Below are 18,132 nucleotides of genomic sequence, written 5' to 3' on the forward strand. Positions count from 1 at the left end.
AGCCCAATTCCCTGTTGGTGTCAGGGTGGGATGCTCAGCCCTATGGAGGGAGCTCTGGTACTGCAGTGACAGAAAGCATCCTCAGGTCTAATCAGCCTGTTGGGGGTGTCACACATGGAGACACTTGGCAAGAGACAAAATGTTCCACGAGCATTCCCAGAGTTTAGGATGGATTTTTAGATGCAAAGTTAGATACAGGACTCTTCCACCTCTTAATGATGTTCCAACTACTCAGCAAGCATTAATTAATCTCTATATTTACTTATGTACTCCTATCTGGTTTCCATTATTTTCATGCGCACCACATATCTAGGAATAGTCCTAAAGTCAGCTGTAGTCCCAAAGATTTCTGAGACATATATTTTAATGTACACAATTACTGCAATATTTGCTTAGAGCAGGAACATCCAGGAAAATTCTTATTCTTTATAATTAAGTAGTATATGCACATTTATACAATAGAAAGAATTTAAAATAACACTGATCCTCTGAATGTATTTATGTATATATATATCCATGAAAATAAATAAATCAGACCAGGATAATTATATAAGATGAGGAATATTAAAGGTGAAGTAAAATGAGCTGATGATGACCTAAAAAATATTTTTCAATGGGGACAAATAGCCCCTCTTCAATCAACAGATTCACTCTTCTCTGTTTTTTTTTTTTTGCTTTGAAGTTTACGTGACTTTATTAGCAACACTGTCTCTCCACCAGTTGTTACTTTCCTGGAAGAGACAATCAGATTCTGTAATTTTCTTGCACCATCACCAATATTATTGGCTAATATTTGATCCAGCATTTCTGTAGCAAACCACAGATATAAATACCTGAAGCTGTGGCATTTCAGGCTACATAAATGAAAATAATTCAGACTAATCCATCAGCCTCAGGGCAGCAATCATTTTATATATGAAATGGTTTACTTCTTTTGAAACTGGAGGTGAGGACACTTTGCATCATAGTCAAAATTAGGAGTAAGTATCATGTAATTATAGAAAGTAGGGCATGAGAGGACCTTGATAAGTCACTTAACCTGTGCTCTGGGGTCCTAGATATTACCTAAATCACTCCTAAAAATTGTCTCTCTAAACTGTTTAATTATACCTCAAGGTAAAACCTTCCAAGCAAAATGAGGTTATTGAAGATACTGTTATCAGGTTGTTTTTTCAAGATTTCTCCTACTGTAACTATTCCATAGAATAACTTAACCCATCATGTCAAAATTGCTCATAGATGAAACAAAAAGCAATTGATTTCTTCCTCTCTGTAGCAACCCCTTCCATATTTGAAAGTTGTCACAGCTGTCTCTTCATTTTAGAGTGATCCTCTATCCTGAGAAGAAGTGAAAATAAGCAGGATCCGCTGTGACTGAAAACAGTATGTTTAAAGATCATTAGTGCTTTTTTGGCAGAAGGTTAGTTTCTACTTTTATTTTTTTTAAAGGAGAGTTGTTGTATAGATGGATCTGTTGCTCAAAACATTGTTCTAACTTTGGTAGACTGACTGCCTGAGGGTAAACCTGCCTCCAGCTTTCTTTGGCACCTAAGACTGCTGAGAAAGCCCCAGGGAGACCACAGTACCCACACACACAGAGACACACACACACACACAGACACACACACACACAGACACACATACACACACACTCTCACACTTATATCACATCTTTGAACATAAACATAGCAATCTCACCATGTGAAACTGAGGGGTCAGTACTGGTAGAGGAATTTTATTTTTTGCTGGTAGAAAGAAAGACGTGTATTACTAATATTTTTCAAACTCTTCCACCTGTAATATTGCACAGACCACAGAGATCTAGGAAGTGGAGACAGAATTGTTACCCAAAAGAAGCATGGAGGAGCATGTATCTGATGTTTGCTGTAAGCTTGTGCTCTGGCAATGCTTGATGTCCCTAGATGGGGATGGGGAAGAAAAGGTTGCTGCTTTGAGCTTTGAACCATATGATGGTGATAAACCCATAAAACAATTCCCATGAAGAAATGAGAGCTGCTGACATGTGGTAGACTCTGTAGTTTTATGTTTATGGTTAGATTTGATGATCCAAAGTGTCTTTGTCAGCTGAAATGATTGCATGGTTCTATGACACAGACCTGCAGGCAAGGCCTTCCCATGACTTGGGGCTAGAATGGACTGAAGTCTGTGCAGAAGGCACAGCATGTAAACAAGGTCTCACCCTGTGATCACAGGAGATGTGCCTTGCACATGACCATGTAACCATGTTCAGCCTGGATTCCCATGTTAGCTCTGTCCTCCAGATCCTCAGTAGATCTTTGTATCTTCAATCTTGAAACAATACCTGTACTGCTATCACAGAATGGAAAGGACTTCTGGAGACCATATTGTCAGATCTTCCTCAAAGCAGGATCACCTACAAGCTGCTTAGGATCTTGTCCAGTCAGATTTTGAATATTCCCAAGAATAAAGACTTCACAACATCTCTAGGCAACCTGTCATAGTGCTCATTCACATTTAGAGTTAAAAAAATACTTTTTTTATGTATAAGTGGAATTTATTGCATTTCAGTTCATGCACATTAACTATCATCCTGTCTCTGGGCACTGCTGAGAAAAGTTTGTCTCCTTACTTTAGAGAAATCTATTCATACATAATCATCAGATTACCACCCCTCACACACCCCTGTTCCTTCTCATTCCAGCCTGAGCAGTCTCAACTCTCTCTGCTTTTCCTCATTTGGCTGCTCCTCATAGGCCTTCTCCGGACTAACTCAGGATAGCTAACCATCTATCCTTCCACGTTTGGGAGAGCACAATTTTGTACAAAGTCTGCAAGAAAATCTGGGGGTTTTCTGTGTATTTATGTGTTTATGATTTGGATATTTAATGATTTCCTTATTTGCAGGATACTCTAGCATTTTCTTTTTTCCTTGTACTAAACTTTGACTAAGCACCATTCAAGTTCTCTTAAAATCTACAGCTCCTGAATCCATATTGCTGTTAGCCAGAATATGAGTTTGATTTCCAGATTATAGTTTAATGATAGTAATTAGAGAAAACATCTCTTAATTAATGGTGTGCATATTTTCCATTTTTAAGTTGCACCTATAAACCATCTTCAGATATACACAAACTTAAGGGACATAGTAAATATTATTTTGACTTGCAAATGTAATTACTGAGCCTGAAAGCAAGTTACAAAAAAAGGAATAAAAGCATGAAATTTCACAGCATTATTTTTGCTGAGTATTTGCATCATATAATAAAAAAATATGTAAATCTATGAATTGGTGTGAGCCTTTAGAAATTTAAATATGAGATCTTGCTAGATATATACATTGCTTTTAAACTAAAAAAAATCAGCTAGGTCAATTCAAATTATGGAAGCTTTGCATTGCAAAGGAAAACCAGAAGTGCTCTCAAATCCTTTTCCTTCTTGTACACCATCAGAAGTGTTCTTTAATGAATTCACTTGGATAAGCCATTTTTAAACAGTGTGGAAGTCCGCATGTTCTGGTGTCATGAAAAGCAATCTGGCCAGGAAATTCTGTTAACTGCTTGAAGAGGAATGGAGCAATTACCTTAACAATCTTTGTACAAAATCTAGGGGACATTGAACAACTTAAACTTATACCAATCTTTATGTATATGAGAGTTTTTCTTGCATTTAAAATAACTGACATGTTAAGGTTCATTCTTTTACACTCATTCTCCAAAGTCACATTCCCTCAGAGAGTTCTGTACTTAAAGCTTTGATTGAAGATGAGATTTGAAGTAACTGAATACTTGTGTTACATAATATACCAAGCAGTGTTATCAAAGAAGAGTGGTTGGCATCAGAAAATGTACCTTAAGAATAACCAGACACAAGTATTTTTACAGGGAAGAAAGTAATAAGCCATTGAAAAAATAATTTCTAAGCAAGAAGAGCTATTGAAATTATAAGATTAATGGGGGCCTACCATCCTGTACCATCACATAGAAAATAGGAGCACTTCATGTGTACTTCTGGCATTTCTTACAGCCTCTCAGGTGGCTAATGGAACACAGCAGACAAAAGCAATTCCATTAGCACAAATTAAATACATGTAATAAATTCTTCTCTTCCTATTGTTGTCAGCAAACTGCTATTACTCTTAGGATTGCAGAGAACATGTAAATTGACCTAGCATCAGTCAGAGTGGCATTGCCTACATTTGGAATGTAAAAATGGTTTTACAGCAATTTGTTAAACTTGTACAGCCCTTTAGGCAAGTTTCATATGGCTTAAGTTCTGCTTAAGTCTCAAGAAAGAATTTTCACTGGCTTCTCTCAAGGACCTTCAGATCCTTGAGGAATCTCCTGTATATCTCTCTGACTGTATTGAGGTAGACTACACCCTTAATGTTTCAAGGATGTTACTATAAAGAGTCATAGAATCAGTTAGGCTGGAAAAGACTTCTAAGACCATCAAGCCCAACTGTTAACCCAGCACTAAGTCCATCACTAAATCATGTCCCTAAGTGTCACATCTACATGACTTTTAAGTCCCTCCAGGGATGGTGACACCACCACTCCCATGCACAGTCTGTTCCAGTGCTTGACAATCCTTTTGATGAAGAAATTTATCCCATTACGTAAACTAAACCTCTCCTGGGGAAATTTGAGGCCACATCCTCTCATCCTGTCTTTTGTTACTTGGGAAAAAAGATCAACCCCCACCTGGCTACAGCCTCCTGTCAGGCAGCTGTAGAGAGTGATAAGGGCCCCCTGATTCTCCTTGTCTCCAGGCTGAACCCCCACCAGCTCCCTCAGCTGCTCCTCCTCAGACTTGTGCTCCAGACCCTTCCCCAGCTCCATTGCCCTTCTCTGGACACACTCCAGCCCCTCAATGTCTTTCCTGCAGTGAGGGGCCCAAAATCGGATGCAAGATTTGAGGTGTGGCCTCACCAGCACCAAGCACAGGAGGACAATCTGTGCCCTGGCCCTGCTGGCCACACTATTGCTGACACAGACCAGGTGCTATTGGCCTTCTTGACCACCTGGGCAACTCTGGCTCATGTTCAGGCAGCTGTTGACCAGCACCCCCAGGTCCTTTTCCACCTATATGACAACTACTTTTACATCTTCTCAGTACAGGTGGCTGTCAGAGTCACTGATGATCAGGCTGGAATAGAATAGAATAGAATAGAATAGTAGAATAGAATAGAATAGAATAGAATAGAATAGAATAGAATAGAATAGAATAGAATATTTCAGTTTCATGGGACATATAACAGCCAGCTGCCTGACCATTTCAAGGGCCATCAAAAGTTAAAGCACGTTAATAAGGATATTGTCCAAATGCCTCTTAGATCCTGACAACCTTGGGGCATTGATCACCTCCCTAGGGAGCCTGTTCCAATATTTGAACATCATCTGGGTAGAGAAATGCATCCTAATGTCTATTCTCTGACTTCCCTGGTCCAGCTTTGGACCATTCCCACATGTCCTGTCAATGGATCTCAGGAAGAAGAGCTCAGCATCTCTCTCCCCCACTCCCTTCCTCAGGAAGCTGTTAGAGAGCAGCGACATCACACCTCAGCCTCCTTCTCTCCAAACTAGGCAAAACCAGAGTTCTTAACTTCTTATAGGACATACCTTCCAATTCTGAAGAGAATGAACCAGGTCTTTAAGAAGACCTGGAATGAACCAGTGGAACCAGGTCTTTAAAGAAAGAATAAAGTTAAATGCATGCATTCCCACTATATTCAATAGATTCATATTTCAACAAAAATGTGCATGGCTGAAAGAAGCCAATGCAGTATTCCTCTTTTGATGCATCGTAGAAGATGTTGGGATGTTTTACACAAAACTCTCAAAGCAATTGAATATATTAGTAACTTATTACAGCAGCTGAGGAAGGCAAATTTTCAAATCAAATGAAGTTCTGAAATGCATAAAAATATGTGTGGGTCACCACAGACCAATGATTAATTTAGTGATGGAATGGGTATGATCCTCATTCTCAATCCCTAGCTGAAATCTGTGGTGAATATTACTCCTTACTCTAAAAGAACAAGCATATCTGCATATTAAATTATACTGAGCACATGTGGGATGATTTCTATGTCAATTATAACCCTGTCTAGTATGCTTATGAAGCTTATTAATATTAATGAGCACTGGAGGTACTTTCCCATATGACAAGAGGATCATGGGATAAAAGAATGTGTATATCTAGATCTTATGCCATTATTTGAATAACTTCCTTGAGATCCAAGTAATTTATTTACCTTAAATTCTATCTCCAGAATTATATAACCTCTGCTACATGTACATCATGTAATAATATCATGTAATATAATTTAGTTTTTCTGTGCCAATTAATTTCCTGGGTTTTTACTATTTCTTCTTTGCACTGTGGTGATAGTTATGGATTTATGAATGAGCCTTCTACTGTGGCAGATCTAATGCAAGGAACACAGAATAGATATCTCCCTCCCTGAATAGTTCTAAGGTAAATGAAGCAGGAGAGATTGAACAAAGGAGAAATAGTATAGTGCCTAAAGATTGGATCAACCCAAAGACATAAATTGATTTTCAAAATTAAGATTCTGACTATATTGAATGCTTCCATTAATTTAATTAAAGAAGAATTTCTTCATTTTTTTAAGGAAAAGGAAAGCAAAGATAGAGGAAAATACAAAACTGTAAAGTGATGATTAAATCAAAATTGAAAAATAAAATTGAAGTAAATAATTATATTACTGACCTCAGACATTATTTCATTTATACTGGGGGCTACTGTTATCTAAATTTAAACTGATGCATCATATAAAATTATAACACCAACATCAGACTAATTGGAAGAAGTACATTTGTTGTGATTGTGGAATAAAATTGTTTGTGTTAGTTTTGATTTTTTTTATACTGATATACTTCAGCTGCTTCACAGACTGCAGGAATGGCTATTAATGAACTTTCCTCTAGAGCTAACTGCATGAAACCTTGCAGCAGGAGAAGCTAGCAAATGAAATAGCAGCATTTCTTTAAATAGTTGCTAATAAATACAACTCTTATGACAAGGCATTCCTCTGTCAGCCAATGGCTGCCTGCCTTGCACTTCATCCTGTGTACATTCCTGATATTTTGGTTCTAGGTTAAGCAGCACCACACTGGTATCTCTGTCAGCAGACCTGGCTGTTTGGAGAGATAAGCATGACACAGCTCATTCAGAGAGATTCCTGGAGGAGCTGGATGTCTACATTTGTGTTCTTTTTCAGAAGAACTGTGGATTCACAGCAAAACTTTCCCTAAAGAGAATCCTGACAAGTCATCTTCATGATTCACCTAAAAATCCTAATATCTATGGGATTCTTTCTACTACATTATGTGGGCTTTAAATCAAGGATCTAAATGAAGCTGTTAGAAGCCTGTGAGTAAGTCAGGTCTTCATAATATCACTTAGAAAAGTCTTTCATTTCAAGAAATGCCAGATCCTCAGGACTTTTGCGCTTGATCACTTTTGATGGTCTCTTCCATCCCTGCTTTGCATGACTGAGACTGCTAACAAAATGCTCAATATTCACTGCAGCACTAACCCAGTGATTTGCATTCATCTCCCTCCTTGGGTCAGACTGAAACTTTACAGTCCTTTCTGCACTCCTGATAGGTACAAGCTGCACTGCACCAAGAACACAGCAAGTGACAGAACTTGTCTTTGTAAGAAACGCAAGATGAAGAAAAAATGGCTCGTAAGCCACAAAGCAAGGTCCTTGAGCAGCTCATTTGCAGACACACAACTACTGGAGTTTAATTCAGAAGCCTATGTTGAATGCCACCAGAATCTTACAGATCCTTTTACAGGATGCAAAAAGACTCCGCAACTATGAAAGACAGGGAGTATGTCTAAAACCTCAATTTTCCTAATTTCTCTTGGTTTCCCTGATTTACAGAATCGCTGTGATGTTTTCCCTTACATACTTGGGCTTTTCAGCACTCTGAAAAAGAGGTTCAAAATTCATCATGTTAGAGTAGAGATCAAACTGTACAGTCTGGTGTTTGGGACCTGTGTTCGAGGGAATGATTTAACAACTTTATATAAAACACTAAAATGTTGAGTAAGGACACCTCCGGTGATGAATTCCATAAACTGTTGGTTACAGAGTCAGTATTATTGTTTTTTAATTTTTTCTTTTTCCACACTGAATCTTGAACTTTTATCTTCACAGAAGAACAGTTGTGCTAGGAATGGATTTGCTTTGGAAACTCTCTGGTGAGGTAAGAGAGACAGACTTCAATCCCCTCTAGGGAAAAAAGGATTCAAACCTTGGTCTACCACATCCCTGGGATATTTTCATTACCACATTTGTTACACAGAGGAAGAGCACAATAACCTTCCCTACTGACTTTGACATCGGACAAGTGCTGTGTGTGTAGTACAACTGCAAAATGTGTTCCAAATAGAACAGTGTTTGGACGCTGGGTAGGGTAGGTTGCCTGGAAACTTAGTTATTGAGACACTTCATGGGGTGCACAGAAACAGAAGCACAGTTAAGGGCAAGAAGGCTATACTTAGAGAAATGTGATCATATAGTCACAGACACAATCAATGCAAGTTTGGAAGGGACCTCCAGGACCAGCTGGTCCAGCCTTTCTTGTCAAAAGCATAATCTAGACAAGATGGCCCAGCATCCTGTCCAGATGAATCCTAAAAGTGTCCAATGCCAGTCAATCAATCACTTCCCTGGAGAGATTATTCTCATTGCAAATACTTTTAATCTTGTGTACAATCAATCTCCCCAAGAGTTACTTTGACACATTACCCCTCACCTTTTGTATAAGATTCCTTTTAAGAAAGGTCTGATCTTTGTTGCCATCCTTTAAATATTGAGAGGGTGAAAACGTCTCCCATAAGCTTCCTTTTTTCAAGGCTGAACAAACCAAGTTCTCTCAGCCTTTTCCCATACATCTGGCTTCCCCCTTCTTTGCTGATCTTTGTGGCCTCTTTTTGGAGTCTGTTCAGCCAGTCCTCTTTTATGTATACCTGGGACCAAACCTGAACACAGTATTCCAGACCAGGCAAGTGCTGAATAAAGTGAGATAATTACTTCTTTATCTCTGCAGGGGATGTCAGCAGCCCAGCCTCCTGCTGGCCCCCTCTGCCCAGCTGCACACTGGTCACTCATTCTGAATTTGTTGTCCACCAGGACTCCAAGATCCCTTTCTATAAAGCTGCTTCCCAGCCAGGCAGATTCCCAGCCTGTGCTGCAATCCTGGGTTATGTTTTTTGGATGCAACATCTTACACTTTTCCTTGTTGACAAGGACATAGGGTACTTGCTAGCCCACTCTTCCAGACAATCCAATCTTCCTGCAGGGGGGCTTCTCCTTTCCTTACTCAGTTTGGGACCATGGACAAACTTTATAAGGATACTCTTGATCCCATCTTCCAGATCACTTATAAAGACATTAAGCAGCATTGAGCCCAATATTGATTCCCTGGGGACTCCACTTATGACAGGTTGCCACTTTGAAAAGGAGCCACTTGCCACCACCCTGTGGGTGCTGCCTTTCAGCCCATTCCTCACCATGGCACTGACTACTTGCTCAGACCATTATACATTGTGTGCCTACAGGAATGGAGTCCCAGGCAGGAGCTGAGTAAGGATTTTCAGGTTTAGAGTTTCCATCAACCCAGCATTGATTTAAAAGCATAATTTCTTTTCTGTTTACTAAATTTCACATTTTATGTGAAACGCTGTAGTTTATCTCCTGCATAGCCAGATATTCTGGAAATAATGAAAAGGTAAGGAGAAGTTGTTCTATCCTCAACCTTCCCTGCCTTCTGGAAAAAGACTAATCCCTTGAACAGCTCCAGTTTTGCCTTCTCTTTCCTATTCCCATGACATCATTGAACTGTTGAGAAGTGCAGTAAGAAGCTGAACTAGAGATGTTTATCCCCTTCAGACTTCTGTACAGGCTAATAAGGATCATTCAAACATGATCTGCTGTTAACTGTGAGCTGTAAGTGCAGTGCTCTGGTATGTGATTATTTCACATTAGATGTTGCTGTTTTGGAGCACATGCTTCTTTCTAGGCTATGAAAAACAACAAACAAGCAATAAACAAACCCTTGACAGCAAGAAGTGTCTTGACCGCAGAAAAAACAGATCATATCAAATCTAGCGAGGTAAGTTTTAGTGAGAGCAAGAACACTGACTGTTGTAAGCTGAAATTCACTGATGAAAGCAGGTTTCATTCATGGTTTTGCCTGAGTTCCTATATATTGGAGGCAATTAATCATCAAATTGTAAATATACTTAGTGCATTTGCCCTACTTAGCACAACAATGATGCAGCTACTCCAGAGAAAAGTGTACCCAATGCTAATCTAATTAAGCTGTGACCCACTGATACTGGTCAGGTGATATTACAGGATATAAAAGGAAAGCAGTTCGTAATCCAGTCTAAAATCACACACTCAGTTTATAAGTAGCCCACAAAAGACTATTGCAGAAAAATGCATAGCAAATAATGCTACAAAAGCAAACATGAGGAGAAAGGTTGAGTGCTTTGATTCTGATTCTCAGATGGTAGTTAACTTGGAAACGTTCTTATATTTTACAGATTGGATAGATTTTCCACAAGCATTTAGCAGAAATTTTGAAGAGATGAGTATGTTTTTGCATATACTCATATACTGATATCTATGATCAGATTTTGGAAAACATGCAACTGAAATTCGCATGCAAAAGCTGTCAGTTTCCATTGTACAATTACACAGATTTATCTCTGTAGGGCTTCTTGTGACTTCATAAATTCTGCCTTTCCCTCTATTAATAACACACAGAGAGGATCTGGGAAAAAAATAAGCAGGGAAAAAATAATTCACAGAACTGCCTAGGTTTGGAAAGATAAAGGGAAAAGAATGAGTTTACCCAGCCTTAGTATTATCCACTTTAAGGTCATTTCTAAATGTATTTTTAAAGTTTTATTTAATATACATAATTTAGGACTTGGTTCTGTAAGGTATCCCTTATAAATGTGATGTAGTAATGAGAGTAGTCTTACTGACTCTGGTGGAATTTGCTTATGTGAATGAAGAATGCAAAGGCAGAGGATTAAAATCCAGAGGATGTGTGTAGCTTACATAATTTCAAGCCTGTCAAAACTCATGTCTATATTATCATCTGCCTATGTTACATAACGTGAAGGAACTCTGAGTTGTTTGTTCTTCCCCATAAGCCTGAAACACATGTGGTCTTTGAAATTTCGGATTGCATACGCTGTTACCCAGGAAAAAGTAAAAATAAATGGAATACAAATAAAATATTCATTTTGGGCAAGGTCAGAGACAAACACTACCCCATCATGGTATCTGGCCAGCCACACAAATCCATGCACTGCACTTCTTTACCAGTAAGATCCTTCATTCTTATTTGCTTCCTGACCCAATCTTTAATCGGTATCAGTGCAGGCTTTGCCCAGGTCATGGTATCAGTCTCTTTTTCATGGCTCCCCTCAAGCTGAGCAGCAGCACATTCCTCAGCATTTCAGGCTGGAGTCAGATGGGTTTAAGAGGGATCATATCCCCCCAGAAACACTCAATGCTTAGCAGAATTGAAATTAGTAAGTATATGTTTGGGGTTTTGTCCTTGTTGCTTTACAAAAATCTAATTTCAAGCCTTTCTCCTTTACCTTTTTCTAGGATGCTAGGGAAGAAAAATCAGGTGACATCTTAAGAATTACTGCAAGAAAAGAAAGGTAAACAGAATAAATTATTTGTATTCATGATAATACATGAAAACTACAACAAATAGTGAACCAGGCAGCAGTACTGCATGCTTGTATGAAGCATTAGTAATGGTTTGACCTGCTTCTAAACAAACTTGTCAGTGAAACCTAGCTAAGTCAGTAAACTCAACTAAGAGGTTAGGGGAAAACACATTAAAGCGCTTGATCTTCCTTTTGTGTAAACTGTAGCATCTTTATGAGTTTAGATAGATGTATGGCACATTTATACCTGTGTGATTGAGAAGAGAGTCACAACCATTTTGCCCATGGATCCTACTGGATACAGTACTAAATTGACTCAAGACTTTTTTTTTTTTTGGAATTGAATTCAGTATTTCCCTGTAGAAATCTAGATTTTAAAAATATCAGTAGAAAACCCATTGTCTGTAGCACAATCAGAGTTTTACCATCTGCTTTTTCTTTCATTGCATACTTTAATTCCTGGGTTTTGTCCAGTGTAAGTGTCTGTCTGCATCCTGAGGCCGAGGAAGATGCTCACAGATATTGCTACATAATCAAATAGTTCACTTAGTCTTGTAAAGCTTCTTTGAAGGGAAGATGCTGTCTTTTACCTGAGAAAATAAGCCTCGTGATAAAAGAGAATGTTTTGCCTCCAGGAGGAGAAAAGCTTTGTTGGTTCGAAGATTTCTACATAACCTTGATGACACAGTCATTTAAATTATCTATCTTCACCTGTGAAGCCACAGTTCTATATCCTTCACCAGCCGCAAAAACCCTCATCCACTAACGCTCGAGAGGGCTCAGCAATCCTCTGCCAAAAGTAAGAAAATGGTGCAAGATAGAAAGTGCCAAAGTAGGGCTGTGCCTCGTGCGGGCACCAGGTCCGGCTCCCCGGGGCGCCGGGGCCGAGCCCTTGCCCGCCCTGCGAGGGGTGGCCCGGGAGGGTGAGGGCCGTGGGGTCCGGGCCGCGGGGTCGCGGGCGAGCCCGGCCCCCGCGGGCCGCTGGAAAGAGTCCCCGGTGCCGGCGGGGCCGCTGGAGAGAGCCCCCGGTCCCTACGGGGCCGCTGGAGGGAGGTCCCGGTCCCCGGTGGGCCTCTGGAGGGAGAGAGCCCCCGGTGCCCGCGGGCCGCTGAAGGGAGAGAGCCCCCGGTGCCGGCGGGGCCGCTGGAGAGAGCCCCCGGTGCCCGCTGGGCCGCTGGTGGGAGCCCCCGGCGCCCGCGGGCCGCTGGAGGGAGAGAGCTCCCGGTGCCCGCGGGTCCGCTGGAGGGAGGTCCCGGTGCCCGCGGGGCCGCTGGTGGGAGCCCCCGGTGCCCGCGGGCCGCTGGATGGAGAGAGCCCCCGGTGCCCGCTTGCCCGCTGGTGGGAGCCCCCGGTGCCCGCGGGCCGCTGGAGGGAGAGAGCCCCCGGTGCCCGCGGGGCCGCTGGTGGGAGCCCCCGGTGCCCGCGGGCCGCTGGAGGGAGCCCCCGGGCCGCGCCGCGCCGCCTTCAGCACCCTGAGGGCGGACAGCGCTCGGGCCCGCGCTCCGCGCATCCCCCGCGCTGCCCTGCGCGCCCGAACCAGCACATCCTCGACCTCTCCGAGCTCCTCTGGCATCGGGTGGGAGCCGCCCCGGGGCGGGGAAGGGTCCGGCCTCTCCCGCAGGGGCTGGAGGCAAAGAGCCGAAGCGGCGGGCTGTGTTAAGTGGTCCCTGGGCTACCGGTGTAAATCTGCACCGACGTGTGAGAAGCTGCGTGGACCCTGTTAAGGAGATTTATATGTGTAGTTCATGAAGGCAATCATCTGGCTGGTAATCTCTCATTGTGCATCGCTCCAGGGCAGGTTGTTCACACAACAGGCTGCAAAACACAGATACTAGTATCTCTCCTGGGAAATGTGTCTTGTGTGTGTGTAGCACTAAACAGCTGTGATACTGGTGCGTAATAATGAGATAGCAGCACATTACTCACAGCTTCAGGAGAGGACGTGGAAGTAAATTAAGAAATCAGAATAACTCACACAGCTTTTGACCCGTCACTAACAGCACCAGCAGTGCATGGGAGTAGGACACGGCGTGCAGCTGCAGTTCATTCATCAGCATATCACCAAGGGCTGGGCAACAACTCTGCCACAGCCTAATTGTCTCACAGGGCTCAGCCCCACACAACACACTGGGGCAGTTTTTCCCAAAACAAGGTGAGCCCAATCCCTGGGACATGAGGTGAGGCAGCCCACAGCTAACAAGCGCATGTAGTAAGGGCATGGGCAGGGGTGGGCAAGGGGTTCAGGAGGACCAGGGTCTCAGGAAGGAAGATGTGTCCCAAGAATCATGGACATCAAACTTCCAGGTGCAAGATCAGTCACTTCCCCGGTGCAGATCCCAACAGTCATATAAATAACATGCCACCAGCAACAAATTCCTCTGTACCCTCCCTCCTTTTGGGATTATCTGATAATATATCCACCCTTTCCTCCCTGATTCTGTGCAGCAAGCCAAGTGGAGATGATAATCTGCTATGAAATATTGATAGCACTGAGATGTGACAGGCTGGAAAGGGAGGGAAAAGCCTTGCAAGGATTTGGGGAGTTTGATGCAGTCTCACTTTACTGTGGAAGAAGTCATCTGTGTGAGAAGTCAGATGAGATCTGGTTTTAACCCCTCAGACCTATCCTGACCAGTGCTTCTCAGCAGTCTGCACCACACAGCTCTCCACCACGTAAGCAGCACTCTGTCCTAGACATCACTTGTAAGGATTCAGCACAACAGTGTTTGTCCTTTGACCACCGCAGAAAAGGCTTCTCACTGTCCTCTAACAGAGTCTAGGATCTCACACCAAATCTCCCAGGGAAGCTTTGCTCTGGCTTCACTGAGTTTTCACTGGTTTCTCCTTGCAGAAGAGCAGCATGCTTTGCTCCTGTTTTCCCATAGCTCAGATCAAGCTACCCTTCACATATAAAAATACCAGTTGCCCCAGCAGATTCAGAGTTAAAAGGCATGAGTAGTAAAATGGGGGCACTGGGAGAGTTTGGCCGAGACAGTTCTCTCAAACCCCAAACCACTGCTGGAAGTCAGGGAGGGGAATAATAAATGACCCATCCTCCCCACTTGCCCCAAGTGCTTTTCTCCCCAGTGCTATTTCAAGAGGCAGCAATGTAGTGAATACAGGCAGAGGGGACAGGGTGCTTAGAAAGTCCCAACCCCCAGCTTGAGGTGAAACACTGGGATGGGCAATGGGAGACTGAAGAAGAGACAAGAAGGTTGATTTTTGCCTATGATCTCCCCTCCAGGTAATGAACTTCTGAGCACCTGATTAAAAGGAAAGGGATCTTTTGGGACATCCCCCCACAACTCCTCTCACTCAGGGTGATGGAAAAACAGGATTGTTCCCACCCTCTCCTCATCACAGTACCTGGTTAAGAGAAGTCACGGCAAACCTGGGGATAACCAGCTGCATGACGAGCTGCAGGACAGAGGTGACCAGTCCAGCCAGGATGGCCCAGGTGAGTGGCAGCGGGAGCATGCTGTAGGTCGCAAAAAGCGTGAAAAGCACATAGCCAATGCCGTCCCCAAGGAGGCCACAGCCCAGTCCTGCTGCCAGAATTTGCGTGGCCATGGCCACCCAAGTGACAACACCACTGTACTGCAGGTAGGTGTATGAGGTCGTGTCCTTCCTGACCACCACTAAGGCACAGATCACCACCTCAATGCCAGTGAAGAAGCCCAAGAGGATGCCCTTAATGGGGTCCATGGGAGCAGAGGCCAGGGTCAAGTGGAGGAACAGCAGCGTCAGTTTGGTCAGCACATCCAGGATGTTCATGACCACCTCAGATTTTCGCCGCTGACCCAAGAAGTAGCGCTGGTAAAGGCGCTCTAAGTCCCGAGACTTAAAGGAGTTGCGGAGAGTGGGGAAGATCACCCCGCGATATGTATAGCCCCAGTTGAGGAAGAAGTCGGAGTTGCTGGGGGCACAGTCCAGGGGCAGAAAGCCCAAGTCTCCGCTGCTGCTTGTGCCCTCCGGGAAGACTTTGGTGCCTCCGTTGTTGTGGCGCTCGCTGCCCAAACTCCGTCCGGCCGACTGCCGCCGGAGGTGGTGAGGCGGGTGCGGGTGGTGGTTGGGGCAGCAGGTCTCGTCGGAGCTGAAGCCCTTGCCCCCGCCGCTGCTGCTGCCGCCGCTGCTGCTGCTGTGCTCCTGGATGAAGCGCTGCTCGGTGATGTGGCGCACGGCCGTCTGCCACAGCAGGCGCTGGGGTCTGCCGCTGCCGGGGGGAGTCCTGTTGATGGTGTAAAGTTCATCGCTGTCGCTCAAGCACCGCACCTCCGAGAGCTCCATGGCGGTGACTGGCGGGGGGCAGAGCACCGGCTGGCGGGGGGGGGGGGGTGGCAGGGGAGGGGGGGTACCCACCGTCTTTGGCGAGGGAGCGGGGGGAGGGATGGAACCGCGGGAGAGGAGGGAGGGGATGTCGAAGGGCTGGTGGCGGCGGCGGAGTGGCCGTGCGGGGATCACATTTATCGGCAGGTCCCTGGGTCTGGCGGCGCGGCTGGCGGCGGGGCTGGTTGGCCGCCGGGGTCCGGGGGGCGGCTGCGCCGGCTTAGCGCAGGCGGGCCGAGCTCCGTGCCCGCTCCCGCGGCGCCCCGCGGAGCCGCATCCCGCGGAGCCTGGCTGCGGCGCAGCCCCGGCGCCCCGGCGGGCTCGGTGCGCGCCCTCCTCGGAGCGGTGCGCGGGGGTTAAACCGAGCCGCGGGTTCCGAGAGGAGGTGGAGCAGGGAGGAGCGGAGCATCTACGGGCGCAGCCCCGCTGCCCGGTGGGCGATCCTCGGCCCCATCCGGAAGCCGGAGGCACGGAGGGGTGGGGGCAGCCGCCTTGAAGAGCCGGTCACAGCGGGCAGCTCCTCTCTCCGGGGATCCCAGGGCTCCGCTCCGAGGTCTGGTGCCCGGCAGTTGCTGTAATTCCCGCGGCTGCGGTCAGCGGCAGCGCTGCGAGCTCGGGCAGGAGGGGAGAGGCGGCCAGGTCTCGGGCATCCTCGGTCACGGCGCCAGAGCCGCCGGCCGGGGGCTGCCCGCCCGCTTTCCCCCGGCGGCGGGGCATACCCCTGGCTCACGGGGCGCCTCTGCCCGGGGGGGACTCGGGGCTCCCATCCATCGCAGACACTCGGCTTGCTTGGCAACGGAAAAAAAAAAGGAGGGAAAGAAAAGAGAGGAGAGAAAAAAGAATCACATCAAACGCCAAATCTAAAAAAATCGAAAGAGCGGGGAATGAAAATCCCGCCCTAAACTCAGAGCTCTGGGCAGCCAGATGGGAGTATCCCAACTTCTCCGCGGGCCGGGGCAGGGAGTGTTCCGGCTCAGGGGCTTCCCCGCTGGCAGGGAGGAGGAGGAGGAGCAGCAGTGGGAAGCGATGAGGGCAAAGCGCCGGGAGCGCGGTGCCTGCGGGGCTGCGGGGAGCTGGCGGCGGATGCTGTCCCGGGAGCCGTGGGACGAGCACGGCGGAGCCGCCGCCGCCGCCGCCGCCGGAGTGGAGCTGCGGGCGGGCGGCCCGGAGGAGGCAGAGCCCGGCGCGGTCAGCTGATGCCCGCCGCGTCGGCGGGGCTGCCAGCACCCCCCCGGCCCGGTTAAAGCAGCCGCAGCTGCGGCTCTGGGAGGCGGAGAGCGGGCGGGGGCTGCCGCAGAGCAGGTCCCCTGCCCCCAGGATGTTCCTTCAAGCATCACTTAGCTGCTCTTCTGTAGATGCCCCGGACTGTCCCGCCTTGCCTGACAGGTGCATCCCTCCACAGCGCTCAGTGAGAGCTGATGCTGCAGCCGGGCATCCCTCTGCCCCGCCACAAGGAAGATGCTCAGGCCTTGTTTAGAGAGAACACACTTGTCCAGGGTGAGGGAGCCCTACGAACCCCTCCACCTCTGCCTGAGCAAGTTCCAATCTTCTCAGAAATGTGGTGTCACTGCCAGGACTGTGGATCTGACCACCCTGGGTTAAGTGAATGTTTGATGAAGCTATCCTGACAGCTTTTACAGTAAAAATGCTGGAGAAATATCAGAATCTGTCCCGTGCACAGAGCCTGGATATAAAGCCACTCCTCACTCCCCATGCTGGCAGATGAAATTGTTCCTGCTCCTCTGCTTGTGGAGTCACTCTGCGCCAGCAAACCTGGATGTGTTGTGCATGGTGGCACAGCCTGGAGAGGAAAAGGTATCTATCTTTATCTCTTCCATTCCTCCCCTGCCCAAAGTAGACCTTGCTAAAGTGTCTGAACCCTGTCCTGGGAGAAAGGCTGAAACCTTCAGTTTTGGAGCTGAAGTTATGCTGCTGGAAGCAGCTGAAACAGATATAGTCTATGTATTAGACTATGGCAAATTAAGGGAGAGGAGTTTTCTTTGTGTTTCAAAAGGCAAGAATGATGCCTGCTGATCTCTTTGAGATAAACAGGCAGCTGCCTTCTAACAGCAGCGGTGTGAACAGAGG

At 45.8% G+C, this 18,132-nt stretch overlaps 1 protein-coding gene across 2 annotated transcripts in view; it reads right to left on the reverse strand.

Moving 5' to 3' along the window:
• Positions 1-16,026, reverse strand: part of ADCY8 (adenylate cyclase 8) — a 116,516-nt gene extending 100,490 nt beyond the window's left edge. Inside the window, exon 1 of one of the 2 annotated variants that reach the window (XM_030971180.1) lies at positions 15,085-16,026. In XM_030971180.1, the coding sequence (XP_030827040.1) occupies positions 15,085-16,005 (921 nt within the window). In that variant the 5' untranslated portion in view covers positions 16,006-16,026. The remainder of the gene's footprint in view (positions 1-15,084) is intronic. The other variant, XM_030971179.1, reaches the window with a different exon arrangement.
• Between the last annotated feature and the right edge of the window lie 2,106 nt (positions 16,027-18,132).

Source organism: Camarhynchus parvulus, chromosome 2 (genome assembly GCF_901933205.1).
Source record: "Camarhynchus parvulus chromosome 2, STF_HiC, whole genome shotgun sequence".
Lineage (NCBI taxonomy): Eukaryota > Metazoa > Chordata > Aves > Passeriformes > Thraupidae > Camarhynchus > Camarhynchus parvulus.